An 18,745-nucleotide genomic window follows, 5' to 3' on the forward strand; every position below is an offset into this window, starting at 1 on the left:
TAATAAACCAGGATCCATGTAATCTACTTAAGAGCTAATCCCTGCTGATGCTGTGTCGTGTGGCACGCCACACTCGCACACACACACACAGACACAATTTCATGATTGGGAATGCACACACAAAAAGGCAAAGGTCGCGCACGCTTAACGGTAACGGTAAAGGTAATGGTTAGTGAGAGTAGCGACATTGTACTTACCGAGCGATTTGTTTAAAATTGAATTTACGTCTTGGCTTTTTGCCTTTGCTCTCGCCGCGTCCCTTTTTCCAGATATGTGTGCGCCAGGCAGGATCCTGATATTCAAACGAGGGCTTCAAATAGTACAGCGCCATCTCCTGATGAAACACAGGCGTTATGGACCCAGATAGCGGCGGCACAATCCATATCCAATCCGCTGGGCAGCCGTTGCTGAATGAGTAAAGGAAACAAAGCAGAGATGGGATGAATATCAAGTAATTGTTATGGTCGTCGCTTTGTTTTTGCTTATTGGCTGTAATTGACATAACGCCACAGAGCAGCAGCTCCAAAGCCCCAGCTAATGGCTAATGGCCCGTCCCCACTCCCCACTGTCTAATTGATGGCAGCCAAAGAGCAGGAGATACCAAGCGCTTTGTGTAGCATTAGGGAATGCAAATTGCCATTAATTGAAATATGGCCACGTATTTTTAGACAGCGACTGGCTTAAACCACAGCGTATTTTCAGCATTGGCTTAACTAATTTTGGGCAACGCTAAATACTGTCTTCAACTTTAAGTGCACACGATTATAAGTGTAAACATGCACAAACTTGGCTCAAGTTTGACTCACGCAAAGTAATCTCGATGTAATCGCACTGTGATTAATTTTGTCAATGACTTTTTGAATTGCTGCTGGCTTGCTTAGAAAAGCTTAGATAAATATATGATTAAGAGGCTTAAACATCGAATCTCTTTACCGTATTTGGCAAGGATGCAACTCCGTTTAAATAGAAAATATTATCTTATCTTTGCAAAATGTCATTTAAATAGATTAGCTAAAACTGATGGGAATTGAATAGAATAGAAGAGAATGAACAGAATTCAGATCAAGGGAAGTCATTTTTAAATATATTTATATATATATATATATATATATATATTGAAAGCTCCACTTAAATCTTAATATTTTAAAAATATAATTATGTTAAATACTTGTAAATTAGAATTAAAATTAAAAAAAAAGTGTTATTCTTCTTTGCAAAATTTTAATATAATTATTTATTTTGGAATTTATTTTTTGCAATTTTCATACATAAATATGAAATATTAATTGTCAAATTTTTATATATATCTATGTATTATGTACTTTTTTATACTTGGTCAAAATGCAAAAAGATGTAAAAAACTAAGAAGGTTAAATGGAATTTATTTTCAATTCAGCTTTTATCTAATAACCCGATAAATGCTTAAACAACTCTGAAGTCTTATATCAATTTTATTATACAATTTAAATTACTTTACTTTAAATTATTTATCGGTATATACAAATAATTAAGCCATACACCAAAAATGTAGTCAATTAAAAAAATATTTCATAATTATAAGCGGCATAAATCTTAACTGATTTAATGAATAATGGCGTCATCAACTGTAACCAAAGTCCATAATTAAAATGGCTTAACTGTTGTCACTGCGCTGAAAGGTGTTGGCTAATTTATGGCCCAGTCGAACAATAAGTGCGACAAAAGTTGCGCAATAATAGTTTATGAAAAATGATAAAAACAGCTTCGGGTCGAGCCCAACTCCCATGCATGCCCCGCAGCGTGTAAAGTTTCTGACATATTGCACGGCATTCATGTGTCTCGCGTGCACTTTACATGAAATGCCGGCGACCGCAAATTGAAAACAATAAATAAAATTCGTTCCTGAAAGGTGTTTCCCCTATGCACAGGCCGGAAGTCAAATAAAACACGTTAAGCCATAAACATGTGCCTCGGATATGCCATAAGGGACGCTCACCAAACATAAACAATGCAACATTCAGTATTCGCCCCATGTACACTGCACACAGCACACATGAAACATGATCAGTTTCGATGAATGTAGGCTTACCGCAGCTTGGATTCGTTCTCAAAATGCTTCATAAAACTCTCGCTGGCTGTGTGATGATCCACAATGGTCACATTCCGGCTCTGATAGGAGTGCAACACGGCAATATTCATTTCCACCACGGCCTTGTCCTTCCACAGCGAGGTCGGCGTGCGCGTATCCAAGTTCATTTTCAGCGCCACAGTCTGCAAATGAGATTGTTGTTGTTAGGCTGTATTAATGATAGGCAAAGGCAGCTCATTTGTAGTCATAGATAGCTTGAAGGTGTCAATTTATCAATTTTCTTACCTCATTTGGGAACTTGCATAATTAACGTAAATATTATATTTACACTAGGTATAGGAATAGAATTTATCAACTCTATCGACTAAAATATTTCACTTTGCTGCCTTCCTTACTCTCTCTTTCTCTTTGGCATTTCTTTTTTGATAAATTTCTCAGCATATATTTTTTAATTGATGGTCCTTTATCTCTTTCATTCCCTATCTGACTCTCTCTCTCTCTGGTTCATTTCTCTCTTTTTCTTCCTTTTTTCTGTCTCTCCTCCATCTCTACTCGACTTCTGCTCCAACTCTCTTCATTGACTTGACTCATTCAGTCAACCTCTCCGTGCTCAATTTAACATCCTCTGGCTCTCTCTCATTCTTTCTCTTTCTACATCTCTTCTTACTCTCTTACACTCACTCTATTACTCTACCAAATCACTTCTACTTCTGTTGGTAGTATATCCTCCTGTCTCTCTCTCTCTCTCTTCTCTCTCTCTCCCCCCTCAACAAATGCCACATTGTTAATTTTCAATTACAATTTTTGGTTTTTTTGTGGCCAAAAATTGATAATTTCACCGCCTGCCGCCACATCAAGTCCACAATGCAACAAGTTGCTACTAAAGTTTGTTTTTACGCCCATTGCGGTCACTGGGCTCTGGTCTGGAAGCATATATCGATTTTGCTTCTGGTCATGATGGCACATGCATCCACGCTGTACAGTGGCCATACATTTGGGGAAATTTCAGGAAATGAAAAAGTTTTCAATTTGAAAGCAAAACTGCGTAAGGGACAGCCTTTAAATTTATATGTTGATAAAACGATTTCCCAGTTTTTAGTTAAAGTCTTACTAAATTATTAAATACTTTCTATGGCGTTTTATTTGGACAAGTTAATTATTTATACGGATTGATTAATGCCTAATTGATGCCCATATCAATGCAATTCAAAAATCAAAAATACCAAATTATGTGTACAATACAAATATTCAAAAAGTAAAATTGCAAATATGCCAATGTGCATTTAGAACCCTTAATATATATATATATATATATATATATTATAGTCTATATATATATATATATATATAGTCTATGTAATTGTGGAGAATTGCGCATTATGTTGTCATCAAATTGAATCATGCTAATGGCAACTGCGTGTTGAAAACTAATTATGCCAGCCAAATTGAAAGTGCAAATTCATCAAAATTTGATGCAGTTCGAGTAACTTGAATTTGTTGCCTCCCAGCAATTAGTGTTCGTGTTCGTGTTTGATGTTGTCTATTGAATGCATAGCCGAGTGGCTGCCTGCCTGCACGCAAAATTCAATGCTTCTCCATTTCAGGCATATAAATCCGATTTACTTTAAATGCGCTCGAACGACTTTTAAACGGTCGGCCATGGCTCACACAGCCACACATTTCTTGGCACTCGACTGCCATGACAACCAGAGCTGTGCACATAAACTGTCTCAAGCCTGAGCACCAACCCACACAAACACACACACGCACTCATACATGCATACATATGCTGAAATATTTACCAGTAAAACGCTTTATGCCGGTAAAGTAAACGCGATAAAAAATAAGCAGAAGCAGCAAAACGTTTCGCACGCCGTGGATTAAATACACTGAAAGTTATGCGACATCAACGTGATTTGATGCGAAAACTTAAATGCAATTGATTTTTATTGTAGAGTAGAGTTAAATAGCTTGAAATGTTTGCTGCGCTCTGCGAGCATAACAATAGCACGTCTCCTTCTTAGATTCTTCGATTATATAGCATCTGATAACTTTCCAGCTTAAACAAAAGCTTATGAAGCTTACTTATGCTAGAGGCATGGTAAAACTCTTTCATATTCACTTTGGTCTAAGTAATTTAAAAATCAAAAAGTTGTTCAGGAACTTCATCATGAACGAAGCTCCACAGGCCCTAATGAAATCTTAAGCTGTAGAAACTGTCGGAATGATAAGTTTTAAATGTGAGACAGTCTGTATTAAATACATAGAAATAATAGTGTTTGACAAATCTATTGCTAAAGCAAAATAAAAATATTTTAAAACTTATATAAAAAATATTAACAGTATTTTAAAATAAATAAAAAATATTTTAATACACAAAATATATTTTAATATACATAAAAAATATTTTAAAACACAAAAAGTATTTCACAATGCATTAAAATATTTTAACATATATATAAAAAATATTTTAAAATTAATTAAATAAAGATTCGTAAACTCGAACTTTTACTTAACTAATTAGGTTCACAAAGCACTGCTAGAAATACGCTCTCTCTTGCTGCTCAAAAGAAGACTCAAAGGCAGTTGGGCTACCTGAGCAGCGCTCAACCTACTTCCCACACAGAGTATAGCCCTGATCTATAGAGTAGCTTTGCTCGCGGCCGTTTAACATACAATTGCACACCTCTTGGTATATCCTTTTTTTTATTAAACAATATTAATGGTTGGGGATGGAAAAAGTACAATATCCTTATGGAAAGGCGACCATTATGGGACGTATAATGAAATAAATGCCGGAACATGGCGCGCGCCGGCGACAAACACATCAAGGACATAACGCAAGGACAATCCGCGCGCTATCAATAACGCAATTACAATATACAGTTATATATAGGTATATAGACTGCAGCCCCTTAATCGGAAACTTTAATGCTTTAATGTGTCGTGCTGCAAGTTGGCAACTTACCTCCAACATATTGCGACGATTTGTGTCGCATAAATTCCGGCAGCCAATCTCTGTGGACATGTACCAGCCGCTGAATGTGGTTGCCGTAAACTGAATGCCGCCCACATCGAACAGCATGCTAGAAACAGCAGGCAGGGCATACCAGCGTAAGCTCAATTCAGTAAACCACTCGAATCTGCAATGGAGAGAAGAGAGAGAGAAAGAGAGAGAGCGAGGGAGAAATGAGTTAAAATTGTTATTTGCCATGCGATACGTATGCGGATGCGAATCCTTTAAAAACACTGTGTCATAACTAGCCAGCCAGCCAGCCAGCCAACTGCTTTGTTTGCATAACTCTTAACACACGCACACACACACAACACACACACACTCACTTGGGATGACTCAGCGGCACTTCTAGTATGAGCTCCAGTGGGTAATCAAAGTAGTCCGGATCGTGACCATTGGCCGACACCACCAGCGGCAATATGTCCCACTCGGTGCCTTTGCCCTTCCAGCCCAGCTTAGTGCAGACCTACAAATAAATAAAACAAGCAGAAGAGCAGCAGCAACATGAGTATCGAAGCCAACATAAAAAGTGACATGTGTGCAAATATATGGCATACTTTCGAGCGGTTTTGCATGCAAATACATCAACGCCCCAGCAGTGTGCACATGCCAGGACTCAGCACATCATATCCTGACAACATATGTTGCTCTGCGTGTGTGTGTGTATTTATTGACAGCTTTGTTATTTGTTCGGTTTTTTGCGTATTTAAAATACGATTTATTACATGAAGTTTATACAACTTTTGCGCCACGCCCCCACAGACACATTTATTCCTGTAATTTGTTGTGTTATTGTGGATTCAAGGGATCTTTCAACTTGTTGGTTTAACCAACTTTATGCGGGCCAGCATTTGCTGCAATATATATGAATATATATATATATATATTGATAGGTAGATTATGGGCAATAAATAAAGGCTAGCAAACGGCTGTGGAAATTGCTTCAATTTCCATGAATAGCCCAGCGGCTGTGCAACACTGATAGCTATAGTCAGCCACTCGTGAGAGGCTCAATCTGTCAGTGCATTTAACCCTTTATGCAGGACTCTATATAATTCATTTCAGAATTGAATGACTTTCAATATAGCTCAAAGTAAGCTATAAATTATATTAACTACAATTTAGTAAAAATAGATTAGATAAAGTAGTTAGGTTAGTCTGGAAAGCACTTAATTACCTCTGTAAATTCCACATTCATGGGATCACCTATGATTTTGCCATCTGTCTGCTTATAGCCAGCGTAGGATATAAGCTGATTGTTCCATATGCGATAATCATGTCGACCATCGGTGCGCTGTGGAAATATTGTAATAGCAGATCTGCAAGCAGGCAAAAATGGATTAATAAATATATGACTAGTGGAAACAGCAAAGTTCTGGCAAATTTCGTATTTCAGTTCGAGCCGAAGTTCGTCGAGTTCGGCAACATAAGCCGCTTTCAATATTCAACACAGCAAAGTCAAAAGTGCAATTGATAGTCCGGTCGCAACACTTAGTTTGGGCTAGCGGAATTTTCAAACATTTGCCAAGCCTCAACGGCCAATTAGCGCTGGCCCACAATATTTGCCTGCCATTCCAGACAGAAAGCTAATAAAACGATTTGAGTGGATTAGTGCGTGTGCGTGTCAATGAAAACTGAAAATGCATATATATATATATATATATATATATATATATATATATATATATATATATATATATATATATATATATATATATATTTGCGCAAATTTTCCAAATGGCATAAACAGCATATTTAAAGACATGGCCAATGATGAGGGGCTTAAAAAATTTCCACGTTACGCTGAGCATGGCAGATCACAAATTTGTTTGCGCTAATTAGCATAAGCTGGCAATGAAACTGCGGACAGTTTAATTATGGCAAAATTTGCCATAGACGAAGTTAAACATAAAATTGCAATTAAAACGGTTCGGTTCGAAAGACTAAATGGAATATAGAAATATATATTTAAATTGTAAATTATATATTTTATTTCATTTTTCACGTTCAGTTTTAGTTAACCGAAACCGAATGTTCAAACGAGCATTGGTTTATGGTCTCCTGGTAGCAGCAACCGCCGTAATCACGGCTTGGGGTCGACATGGAATTTATTCTAAAGGCTGTCTTAAATTTTTGAACAGACAACAAATTTAGTAACAGATCATCGATGTTGCAACAGGACTCCCAACAGTGAGCCGGGAAGCACTGCAAAATAATGTATCAAGCTTCATTTTGAATATACAATTACTTATCAACGTTTGATTTATTTATTGTTTTTAAATCGTTTTATTGTTTTTCATAATATTTAGACTCTTACCTAAGATTTCCTTTATTGGTTGCGTATTTGATGTGATTGCAAATGGCCTCAAACATGCCGCTCGTTGTGGTCACATAACGACAGTCAAAGACCTGCAAAATAGTTTTATTTAATAAATTGGAATAAATACTTAAAGCAGTTACAGCTCAGTTTTAGATTTCGCTAACCCCAGCAGCTGGAAGTGCAATCAAAGCTGTAGATGCAACTAGGCGACGCCCACTACAAAAGTTCAAATTAACTAAAATATTCATAGTCCTGATGCCAAAGACAACAACAGAAAGAAGAGGAAAAAAGTTTGAGGTGAGGTATGCATGACTTATCGATGCCCTCTTTAAAAGGCAAAAGAGAAATTTAATAATAATGTAAATATGTTTAAAAATATAAATTAAATTAAAAATAGAAATATATATAAAAGTATAAATAATTATGCAAATAAATATAAAAGCAATATAATATATATAAATAATAAATAAAATATATATAAATATATAAATATTATTATAAATAATCAAATTGAAAACTATAACTTAGTGATTCGCAGAGAAACAAATTATAAATATTTTATAATTTATAGGAAAATAAAAACAAGTTTAACAATGAATTTTATTATTTTTCTATTATTTATTTCTAATTAAAAATTATTATAATTTCAGAATAAAGTTTAACGAATACCAACCAGATGGCGCCTCAACTATTTCATATGCCCATTCAATTTTACTCACTACAGGGTATCAGCAGCAGAAATCGCTGTGTAAAAACAAGCAGCCATAACAATTGTTCTACATGAATTTTAAGTGCGGCCAAAACTTTGCAGCGGCGCCGAAAACAGTAAACTCTAAATGAAATCAGTTCGAGTCAGCTCTGTATTTTGCCATGTTTTAATATGTGTTTTGTTCTGATTTGTTTTTTGTATTTTTCAATTCTGTTTCGTTTTTGCTGCTGGCACATGGGGCGTATGATAAATGTGACGTAATACGCTTAGTTTGGTTCGTTGAGATTGTCGCTTTGTTGTTTTTGCACAACAGAAGCCTTTTTTCAATGAATTCGCTTGAATGCACTTTCGGGATATTCCCATTTTAGAAGCACACACACACGCCTCTCTTTAGCTGTGTTGTTTGGGGTATTTTCACACCTGCTGCTGCTTTGTGGCTTATCTGTGACAGGTGCAAGTACTTACCCTTTTGCTTTATGAGATTTCTCTGCTGGCACACTCAAATATCTACACCCGTTTTCATATTATTATTTGGTTTCTTGTTTTTTTTTAGTATCATCCCAACTTTTCGTTCATTTTCATTTGATTTTCTGCTATGTTGAGTTCGGGTTTTGGTTTTTTGTAATTAAGTTAGAACCCTTTTTCAAGTGCTTTGCCCATTGCCCATTCAGTTATGCATGATGCGTGCATTTAATTTACAGCAAACTTTTTGTTTTTCAAGTGTTATTGGATAACCTTTTCGAAAAGTCATGGCGTAAAATGAATTTATCATAGCCTACAAAGCTGTATGGCTTCAAATGTTTATGCAGAATCATTTTTTGAAGCCAAAAGCTCTGCCATGTCCCTTGGCAGCAGAAGAAAACAAGTGCGTTAAACTAGGCTAAGCAATGTGTAGATATTCTGTAATATTTAATTGCCACCCTTTGCTATTTGTAGAAACTTTCTTATACAGCGATAGATGTAAGAGTTTATGTCAATGTATCCTGAGATACTTATAGTCCATGCTGGGGCAACCCTTAGATCTATGTAGCACTTGAAGTGTTTAGAATGAGGCCAGGTCTCAAATGTCTTTCAGCTAGCTTACAAGTAAATAATTGAAAACTAAAAACAGCTAAAAGATAATGGTTATATAAACCTAAAAAGAGAGATTTTTATATTCTTGGCAGCATCTCTAAATATTTAACTTAACTTAAAGCTTGAGTAACCATTCGTATGCAGGGCATTAAGCTGTTCATGCTGCAATATTTGTTAAGCTGAAACTATGGCTTTGAGCGTGCCATATCTTTTGGGCCAAGAAAAAAGGCTAAGAGGCGAGCTACATTAAATATGAATGGTTACACGTGAGTACGGAGAATACATTTTTAACGTTAAGTGAATTTTCAAGGTGACTTCAGAGACGGCAAATTGAAAAGCTGAGCATGCTTTAAGGCCCACACACACACACACATATATATATAAATATATATATGTAAATTATTGAAGCGTGAATGCAAATCTGTTCACACATTGCCGCGCACACACTGGCAATGCGTAATGTCAACTACTGCTGATCATTATACGCATATATATTTCTATTTTTTGGCTCTATGAATAAGTCTCTGTGTGTAGCAGCGACTGAAATATTTGCAAATTAAGATTTACAATGATTTGCATTTCAAATTTGCGCTTCGCTCTGCTCCTCCTTCCCACTCTCTGTTCCCTTTTGTCTCTGGTTTGTCTGCCTGGTGTCACTTGCTGGCTTTTTATAGCCTTTGGGTGCGCGTTTTGCATTTGTCATTTTGTTGAAACACGCATAAATCTTGAATAATGTTTCGCAGACACACACACACCCACACACATACAATCAGTTGACTGTCTACTGTGATTTGTGCGCTGCCTAATTTGCTCGACTATTTTGCCTATCTTTCAAAATTTTTCTAAATTACACACATTTGCCTAATGTGTCTTGATGAATTGTTGTGCTTGCTCATGGCTAATGCATGACTTGCACAGATAAGCCTGCAGCTCAAAGAGTTGACAGAAATTGAATTGAAATAGTTGCTGGGTATGCTAAGCACGAGATATGCATGTTACCCAAAGAAGAGCTTGTGCTAAAGGAGTGAATATTGAAATAAAAAATGTATGATATAATATATAAATAAAACTGTATATTATAGAAAATTTAAATAGCTGCTGAAATATAGTTATCAAAAATAGTATCAATATTAATCTCATTTCAGTTGAAAATTTGTTGAAATGATTGATTAATGCAGTGGAATCTACAGATTCTAAGATCTAAGTTAACTAATAAAAAATTATTTTATGTCACAAATCTTACAACTTTCAGCTCTGGAAACCTACACTTTAAGGAAACCGCTAAGAGGAGTTTAAATGAAAGACAGAAAATTAGCTGAATTTCCGCATTTTTAAGCCATTTTCAGAACTTAAAGTACAATGCTCTAAGCATACACAGCTCATGCAGTTCATTTTGAAATAAATTGTTCATAAATTGTACCTGGCCAATGAAGAGTCATAAATCATAAAAGGAGACTCGACTCACCTGCAGCTTTGACCACTGGATGCGACCGATGCAGCGCGAAGAATTGCGCCAAGCTAATTTGGCGCCATAAATTAGCTCCGTTTCGGTTAGTTGATAATGTCCCGTTGTTTCAATGCTCTGTCGCACCTGTTTCCAGCGCGTGTCGTGGGCAGCGGACGAGGAGCTGTCAGTGGGGAAGTTGCCAATTGGTAGCCTAATATTTCACTTGGCCGTAGGTATGGCTTACCGTTTAATCGAGGTGAAATACTGATCCAGAAAATCCTTGGCGTGCTCCAGCACCAAATCCGCTTTGCGTGCTTCGACCGCTGCGTTGCCGATGTGCATGATGCTGCTCGTACAGGTGGCCCGCGTACAGGACAATACCTGAAGCAAGCGAACAGAACGGCACAGAAAATGATAAATAAATAAGTCATAAACTTGGCACAAATATGACACACAGCCGATGGTGTGGGCGTGTTCGGGCAATTTAATTAAAAATTTAATTGCTTATCTGTGTAATTAAATTTTTGATTGCTCATTTCATTTGCCCTAATTGTAGCGACAAATGAAGATGAATGACAGAGCTGGCAGAGCTGGCAGCGCTATAAAAATGGAAGAAAACACAGCCCCGCCCGCCACTCCTGCCCGGTAATGGCAATGGAAATGAAATTAAACAGAAACGACTCAGGGAATCACATGGAGCACGACAACAACAACAACAACAACAACAACTGACAGCTTCTCGCCTTGAGCTCTATCTTGGCCAACAATTTAGCTGCTGCCTCTGCTCTCGGCTGCGTTTAAAAAGCATTTCACTGTCAATTGCGGATGTTACTTTCGCTTTGCTTTGCTTTACTCTCACATTTTCTTTTCAGTAATCTCACATTTTTCCCTCCTTCCATTTTTATGACGCATGTCGCTGTAATTATACCCTGTAAATCAGCCAAAAAGGACCATCTTGATGCACCAGTCATTGATGTTTGGTCTAAATAGTTGAGTTGTCTTTAGTTAACTCGCTCTCACTGTGCCCCATAATTAGGTAGAGCGTAGCTTCAAGTCCTAGCCTCTCGCCTAGCACGTGCCACCCGCTTCTCTATAAATCTACTCTTGCAACGCTCAATTTGTCCGCCCTTCGCTGACAACTGGCAGCTGCCCCGGTTGTTTGCTGTTCTTCCTCTTACCTTTTCTTTACCTTGGCTTAATTTACTCAACGCCAACGCCTCGAAGCGCCATGGCAAAGCCACCCGCGGTCATAATTAGTTTGTTTTTACAGGCAGTTGAGCTTTTGAATTGGCTGGAGAAAAGTGAATTGGTGCGCTCATAAAAGCGCTCCACAGCATTCACCTGCTGCTCGTTGTCTCTGGCATGCGACTGTGACAATTACATTACACATACGCCACGTAAACACTTGAGATTTGTTGAAGCAGGTACACAACTTGTCAAATTAATATAATTAAGCTAACATTTTAAGATTTCGTGAGCTCATTCTCTGTGGCAGTTCAAGCTTTTAGTTGAAATGAATAATATATTATTAATTCAAATTGAATAAGTAATATATTATTGATTTAAATTTCTTTTATTGTAGTTTGAAACTTCATTAGCTATCCGCCTAGTTGACTTTGATATTTGAGCACACCTGCAGCTGTAAGATCCCTTCAACTGATGACTAGACAAGAGCGTCATTTGTTATACTGCTGTCTCTGCGGTTAGCAGATGGCACACTTAAAAGCGGATGAGAAGTAGGCTGCCATACAACAAACAGCTGCGACAGCTTGAAGAGCTCTCAAGGAAATGAAGCCAGCTTGCTGAAGTAGGAAGTTATCAGGCATGATATGATGAAATTAATCTTTATATGATCTATATACATATTTATATATATAGATATGAGATTTAAATGCAGCAGATAAAGAAATTGTTCAATCATATATACGATTCAACACTTTCTTTATCCTTTATATAAATTGACTCAAAATATATCCTTTTTACATTCTCATATTTATATCAAATACTCGTCTCCTATGACCAATATAAATTTATTTTCTAAACATTCCCTCGCAGGTTTCAACTCTTTTTCAACTTTCGCTTAGAATCGCAGCGCCACAGAGTAAATTCAGTTTGTTAATTTATGAGTCCCTCAAGCAACTCAACCACAATAAACTGCAAGCTCCAACCGCACACACACACACACACATACACATACAAAAAAAATTGCCCAGTTCTGCCACACGGCTGTGGCATAAACTTTGCCAATTTTCACTCAACTGCACGGGACAAATTTATGCACAATGCAAACAGCAGCGGAAGCACCAGATGTAAACAAGCCAACACTCACTCAAACACACACACGCACACACCTACACACTCACTCATATGTGGTATACATTACGCAATTTAATTGCAGCAACTTGAAAATTATAATTCTAATAAGTAAAAGCTTGCCACACGCAGCAGTCACTCGCACACCTCATTATGGCAGTGCAGTTTGTGTTCCGCTTTCCCAAGCTTAAAAATTAACTTTTTCCGTATCAAAGGAGAAAAATCTCGTAAGGCGAGCAGCTCTTTTGGCTGCGAATTGTGGCCCAGAGTGCTTTTCATATTAAGAAATCTGAAGAGAGGCAAATGAATTTTCGGTGCCAACGTGAAATGCAAATAATTGCAAGAGTGCTGCTGCTGCTGCTGCTGCTTCTGCTACTGCAAGCCACGCCCATTAACTGGTTAACAGCCCCACACACCCGCTGCTAAAAAACCAACAAACAAAGTTCTTCCAAATTGTTTTATGTAAATATAAACACAAAGCAGCAACGACGACGCAACGCCACGCGACGGTTGCAAGTGCGCCGGAAACGGAAATTGTTGCAGCTGCAACGCGTCAAATAAATACACACACCCACGCACACCCAGTATATATGAGAGCGCTCAAAGTTTTGGCGTATAAGTTTTGGCCGGCGCCTTGGTGGGCGTGGCGGTTGGCTGGTAGCTCTGCCTGGGTTTACTTTGCTCTGGCGTGCGCCAAATTTGCACTTTTTTTGTCAGCTATTTTTTGCATTAAATATTTATGCGCCGCTTAAGCAAAAAGTTTAAAAAATTGCTGCGGGCTGCTGTGCGCATCAAAACGAACTATGAATACGTTTACGGCATAACTAAATCTAGATAAAACTAAAGTACAGCAGGTTGAGCAAACAGGAGTGAGACTAAAACTGCTAACTATATTTTAGGAACTGCTTAGGCTAATTACATGCTTTTGTTGTTGCAATACTCAATATGAGGTGCCACTTGATTAGTAGTTAGTTCATTCCACAGTTGAAATGTATCAGGTCATCGAGTGGCTTGAAAAAGGCAATGTTAAATAGAAATCTAAATGCTTTGCCTAGCCTAGACCCGCACATATTCAACTGAGCCTTTGCCTAAAGCACTGCCAGCTAAATGGAGTTGGCCCTTTGCGAGATTTGCTTTATTCATACATAAAGTCATGCATCTAGCTGCAAAATAAAAGTAAAAAACTATCATATATTTCAAGATCTTATCTGGATCTTATCTGGTCAACTCTGCACGCCAAACATAACTCTTTTTTTATAAAAAACTTTCAATTTTTACATATTTTCGTTAACACCTTTTCTAACAACAAAAACTTTATAAATTTCTCATACTCCCAGCTGCATTATGAAGTTCTTACACTTTTCAGCTACTCCTTGTTCTGAGCTTGAATTGTCGAAAAAACTGTTTTGCATTTCTATTTGCTTTTCATTTTTCACACAGAGTGAATTTCCAGTTTGAAATTCTAGGTATTTCCCACGCTTGAATAAAGTTTAATTAAATTTATGAGCGAAGCTAAATTATTTTGTATATTTTCAAGAAGAGTTAAACAAAGCAATAAGCACAAATAAAGTAAATTTAAAAGGCATATTTAATTCACACATGGAATTAATAGAAAGTTGGCACTGACGACAACTGTAGAGAAGGTTCAATGACAAACATATATACAAAATATATATACTTAGCTTCTTGTTAAAGATAAATATTTTTTATGCAATTCTCAATGGCTAGCTGCAAATTCTTCTTGATCAAAAATCATTGCTCACATTACATTTGATTGTTAACATTTGAATATTTAACATAAAGATAAACTTTTAAGCTGCTTGATGCAGTGAAATATAAACATATTTATTAGCTTTTCATACATAAGTCTCTCATATACACATCACATTTGAGTGAACAACACTTGAATTCATTTTTATTACAATTTCGCCACAAGGCAGTGAAAGCTGCTTTTAAAATTTACCAAGCTAAACGGTATTTCGCATAAATTCATTTTAATTACCCAAAATCTCTATTTTATGTTGACTTTTTTGTTTTCACGTGCGCACAACTAAGGGTTTAAAGCTCGCATATGGTTTAATGACTAAAGCAGCCATAAAAGTTGTGCAGGCCATAGTTTTGAACTTTACATGTTGTGTGTGCGTGCAACATTGTGGGCCATTTAATTGACGGCATGTTAAGACATTTGAGCTGTGAATTCATGGTAGAGGACATAAAGTTTAATTTCCTTTAAGGGATGCCATAACAACTGTCGAGCTTACATCGCTGCTTCTCTTTTCCAGACACTTATTATAATTAGCAGGTGGGCAGGTAGCCAGGTGGGCAGGTGGAAATTTGCATGGCAAATAGCAAGCAAGTGGCAAGCGCCAAGTGGCAAGTTGAGTGTTTTCCCAGTTCAACTAAAGTCGAGGACGACGCTACTTAAACAAAATGGCGGCAAGCGCAAATATTTTGCATTGCATAATTTTATGCGCTTTGCGCATTAAAATTCAACGAATGGCAGCGGCAGGCGGGTGTGATGCAATGAAATTTGATTGCAAAAAAAAGGATTCGCAGCGCCATTTCCGACGCCGGCTGTAGACCCAATGCCGCTGACTTAATTAGCCAGGCAACTACGACTCGGGCTTGACGCGGCTAATTGAGGTTGCCAACTTTCGCGACTAACTAAAATGCGCCTGCCCCAAAACTTGTATTTGTACTTGCCTTCGGCGGCCTAATGAGTTTCAAATCGCAGCTACAGCTGCAGTTGCAGTTGCTGATTCTGCACTTGCAGCCGCCCAGCCGCCTGCCTAATCATGTGCAGCATTTGAATTATGCAAGAACCGCATTATTTGTTAATTTAACTTGGCCACTTGCATAGCTAGTTGCGTGTGGTTAAGTAATTTGAGAATGCCTTAAAGATTTTTAGGAATCAAATATTATTAGCTCAAATATTATTAGCTGTAAAGTTCTAGTTTACATTTCATTAAAACTTTCATTTCATTCATTCATTCATTTACATTTCATTAAACTTTCGCATTAAATAATTTTATTTGTATTACGTTTATTTCATTTTATTTTATTTACTTTATTCATTTTTATTGTTTTCATTTATCGAAATTTTTAATATTAAGAGATAAGATTAGAAAACTTAATGAAGCCTAGTAAAAACTATTTTTATTCATTTTAATTCTGATAACTTTATTCAGCAAGTTTTTCCATTATCAATAAAATTATAAGTTTGCAAAGAATTAATAAAAGTTATTTTTGGAAAGCTATTAGAATGATCTGTGTTTGGAGTTGTGCTTGCAATTTGTGTTGTCTTGCACTTCATTAAGTTTTAATCTTTGCAGCTGCCAAAGGTTAAAGCAGCAGCTTTAAGTAAAGTGAAAACTATGTTTCGCTGCTCTGCGCTTGCCAACCGCAACAGAAATTACTAAAAACAACAACGGACGATAGTTTCAACTGAATTTTGTCGCACACACATGCACTTATATATAAAGCATTTGCAGCTACTTCATTACGTTGTGCACACTTGGCTCTAAGCGTCAATGGGGTCGACAAATGCGAAGTCCTTTTAATCCCGGACCAGGCACGCACAACTTTTACATAACAAGCTGCAGTAAACGTTAAAATTGCAGGCAACAAAAATAACACGCGCAAACAAACTTACCCACACGCACACCCACACAATTACATGGCCAACTAGCAGCATCATGAGTATTAAATAACTCCTGGAAGTATGCAATGCTTTTTTCTCGGTGCTTGGCATTTTAGCAAAAAACTTTTTTACGCCCCGCACAAAAGGAACGAGAAAACATGCTGGGAATTGTTTTACTGCCTTTTTATTGCACATTCCCATTCATGACGTAGCCGACCGCGCAGCATCTTAGTCCTAGCCCAAAAGACGCTCTTGGCTCACGTGCAACAACTAATTATGACTTGTCTTGTATGTGTAACAGAAACTCAAATTGAAACGTGACCTACCTCGCGTCCTTTGCTATGCAACGTATCGTACACCTCCGGCCTGCCCTCGATGTTCTTCAGGCGCATCGGCTTGCGCATCAGCAGGCTGCGACCTTCGTCGTCCAAGTGCATGAAACTGCAATTGAAAATCAATGACAATCAAATATTGTAAAATAAATTGAATGTAATTTGAAAAAATTCATAAAGCGCTAGAAACTACTAAGATGAACAAAGAATTGTTGCCTACCAATCATTTATAATTTAAATCAACAAAGAGCACAGCTCGTCAACTTCAATTATTTTCTATTATAATACAAAAAAGCTATATTTAATCTACCCACATAGCCACATGTGGAAGCATCAGTGGAGACTGAGCATAGCCCAAAAGCAGTGGCAACACAGTGCTGGCTCGGCACCTGGTGATCGTTCTTGCGGCCATGACTCAGCACTGACGTGTGGCTGTCATGACAGCCTCTGGTCCAGACCATATTCATGAGTAAAACAGGCCGAGCATAATATCTCATTAAGTCTCTATCTACATTTGACTAAGACAAAGAGTTAATCTAACGAGCTTAATTCATACAGCTGTCCATCTGCACCAATGAAGCTCATTAAGTCTAAAAGCTAGTGATATTATATATTTTAAATATGTATATATTTTAAATATGACAAACAAGTTCATCATTCATTTTCACAAACTTTCAACGAATTCTTAAAGTTCTTTAAAAATAAAGCTAATCTCCAGACCTTCAGTTTCCATAGTTGCTCTTTTTATAACTAAAAGTCATTCATAACATTTAGTTCTTCATTCATTTTTTATCTATAATTTGTAAATTTGATTTATGATATGTGTGTGTGTGTGTTGGTCTCACCTGCCGGCACGCGAGCGATAATCCTGTGACATCTTTCGCGGCTGTTGGGCGTTTTTGGGCGTTGGCGAAAGTTCGCGTGAACTTTTGCTGGATGCCGTGCCACTGCCTGACGCGCCCGCCGCATTCTGGCCACCAGCCCCATCATCCAGCTCCACGACGATGCTGGTGTTCGTGCCGCGTCTTTCGCGCCCCGGCTGCGGCGACGCTGATGTGGAGATGCTGGTGCGCTTGTGGTGCTTCAATGGCGTGCCGCCGCCGGCGGCGCCTACACTTGCGCCTGCGGTCGTGCCAGACGCGCCTTTGCTGTGGTCCACTTCATGACTAGTGGCAGCGACGCCTCCAAGATTTGTGCTCAAGAGCTGCCCATTGCCGTTTAGCGCTGCCGCTGCTTTGGTTTTGATTTTGTTTGGCTCAGCGGGCGTTGCTTTCGGCGTGGGCAGCGGAGATTGTTGCTGCTGCTGCTGCTGCGGCTGTTGTTGTTGCTGCGCATTTGTTGTACGTTTGATGGCCACAAAGCGCAGGTTCTCAAATATCGATGTGAAATGCTGCGACATGTTGTTTGGCTTGTGTGATCCCCGGCAAAGACTTTTTCCACTTATTTTTGTTCGCCTTTTGATTGTTAGCCTCGTTTATTTAAAATGCAGCCAGCACAGGTGAACTTGAAACCCTCTCGAGCTCAGCACAACTTTTGATTAAATTCTCTTAAAGAATGGCGAAAAATAAACGAAACGTAAAATCAACTTTAAAAAAAGAAACGACAAAAGTTTAGCTTTGCTTTGGTTCTCTGGGCAGCACGCCACAACCAATTGGTTTCCAGCTGTTTGTTTGTGGCTCCTCGATTTTTTCTGCAGATTGAAAACTTAAAGCGAACATTAGTTGAGCAATCAGCCAATAAGAGAATGCCAAATAAGAGGCAATCATACATGAAATTTGAGTTTAAGAAAAATTACATTTTCAACTCAATCGCATAATGTAAGGAAA

At 37.7% G+C, this 18,745-nt stretch overlaps 1 protein-coding gene across 2 annotated transcripts in view; it reads right to left on the reverse strand.

Annotated features, from left to right (window-relative positions):
* The window catches only part of LOC111601524 (nitric oxide synthase), a 33,720-nt gene extending 15,212 nt beyond the window's left edge, over nt 1–18,508 (reverse strand). For both annotated transcript variants that reach the window (XM_023318146.2, XM_023318156.2), the window contains exons 1-10: nt 17,765–18,508; nt 16,914–17,028; nt 10,879–11,015; nt 10,653–10,815; nt 7,402–7,493; nt 6,262–6,403; nt 5,411–5,550; nt 5,037–5,211; nt 2,069–2,250; nt 198–407 (exon numbers count right to left, since the gene is read on the reverse strand). In XM_023318146.2, coding sequence (XP_023173914.2) covers nt 198–407; nt 2,069–2,250; nt 5,037–5,211; nt 5,411–5,550; nt 6,262–6,403; nt 7,402–7,493; nt 10,653–10,815; nt 10,879–11,015; nt 16,914–17,028; nt 17,765–18,318 — 1,910 coding nt within the window. In that variant the 5' untranslated portion in view covers nt 18,319–18,508. The remainder of the gene's footprint in view (nt 1–197; nt 408–2,068; nt 2,251–5,036; nt 5,212–5,410; nt 5,551–6,261; nt 6,404–7,401; nt 7,494–10,652; nt 10,816–10,878; nt 11,016–16,913; nt 17,029–17,764) is intronic.
* Between the last annotated feature and the right edge of the window lie 237 nt (nt 18,509–18,745).

This window comes from Drosophila hydei, unplaced genomic scaffold, assembly GCF_003285905.1.
Source record: "Drosophila hydei strain 15085-1641.00,03,60 unplaced genomic scaffold, DhydRS2 tig00008114-arrow-pilon, whole genome shotgun sequence".
Lineage (NCBI taxonomy): Eukaryota > Metazoa > Arthropoda > Insecta > Diptera > Drosophilidae > Drosophila > Drosophila hydei.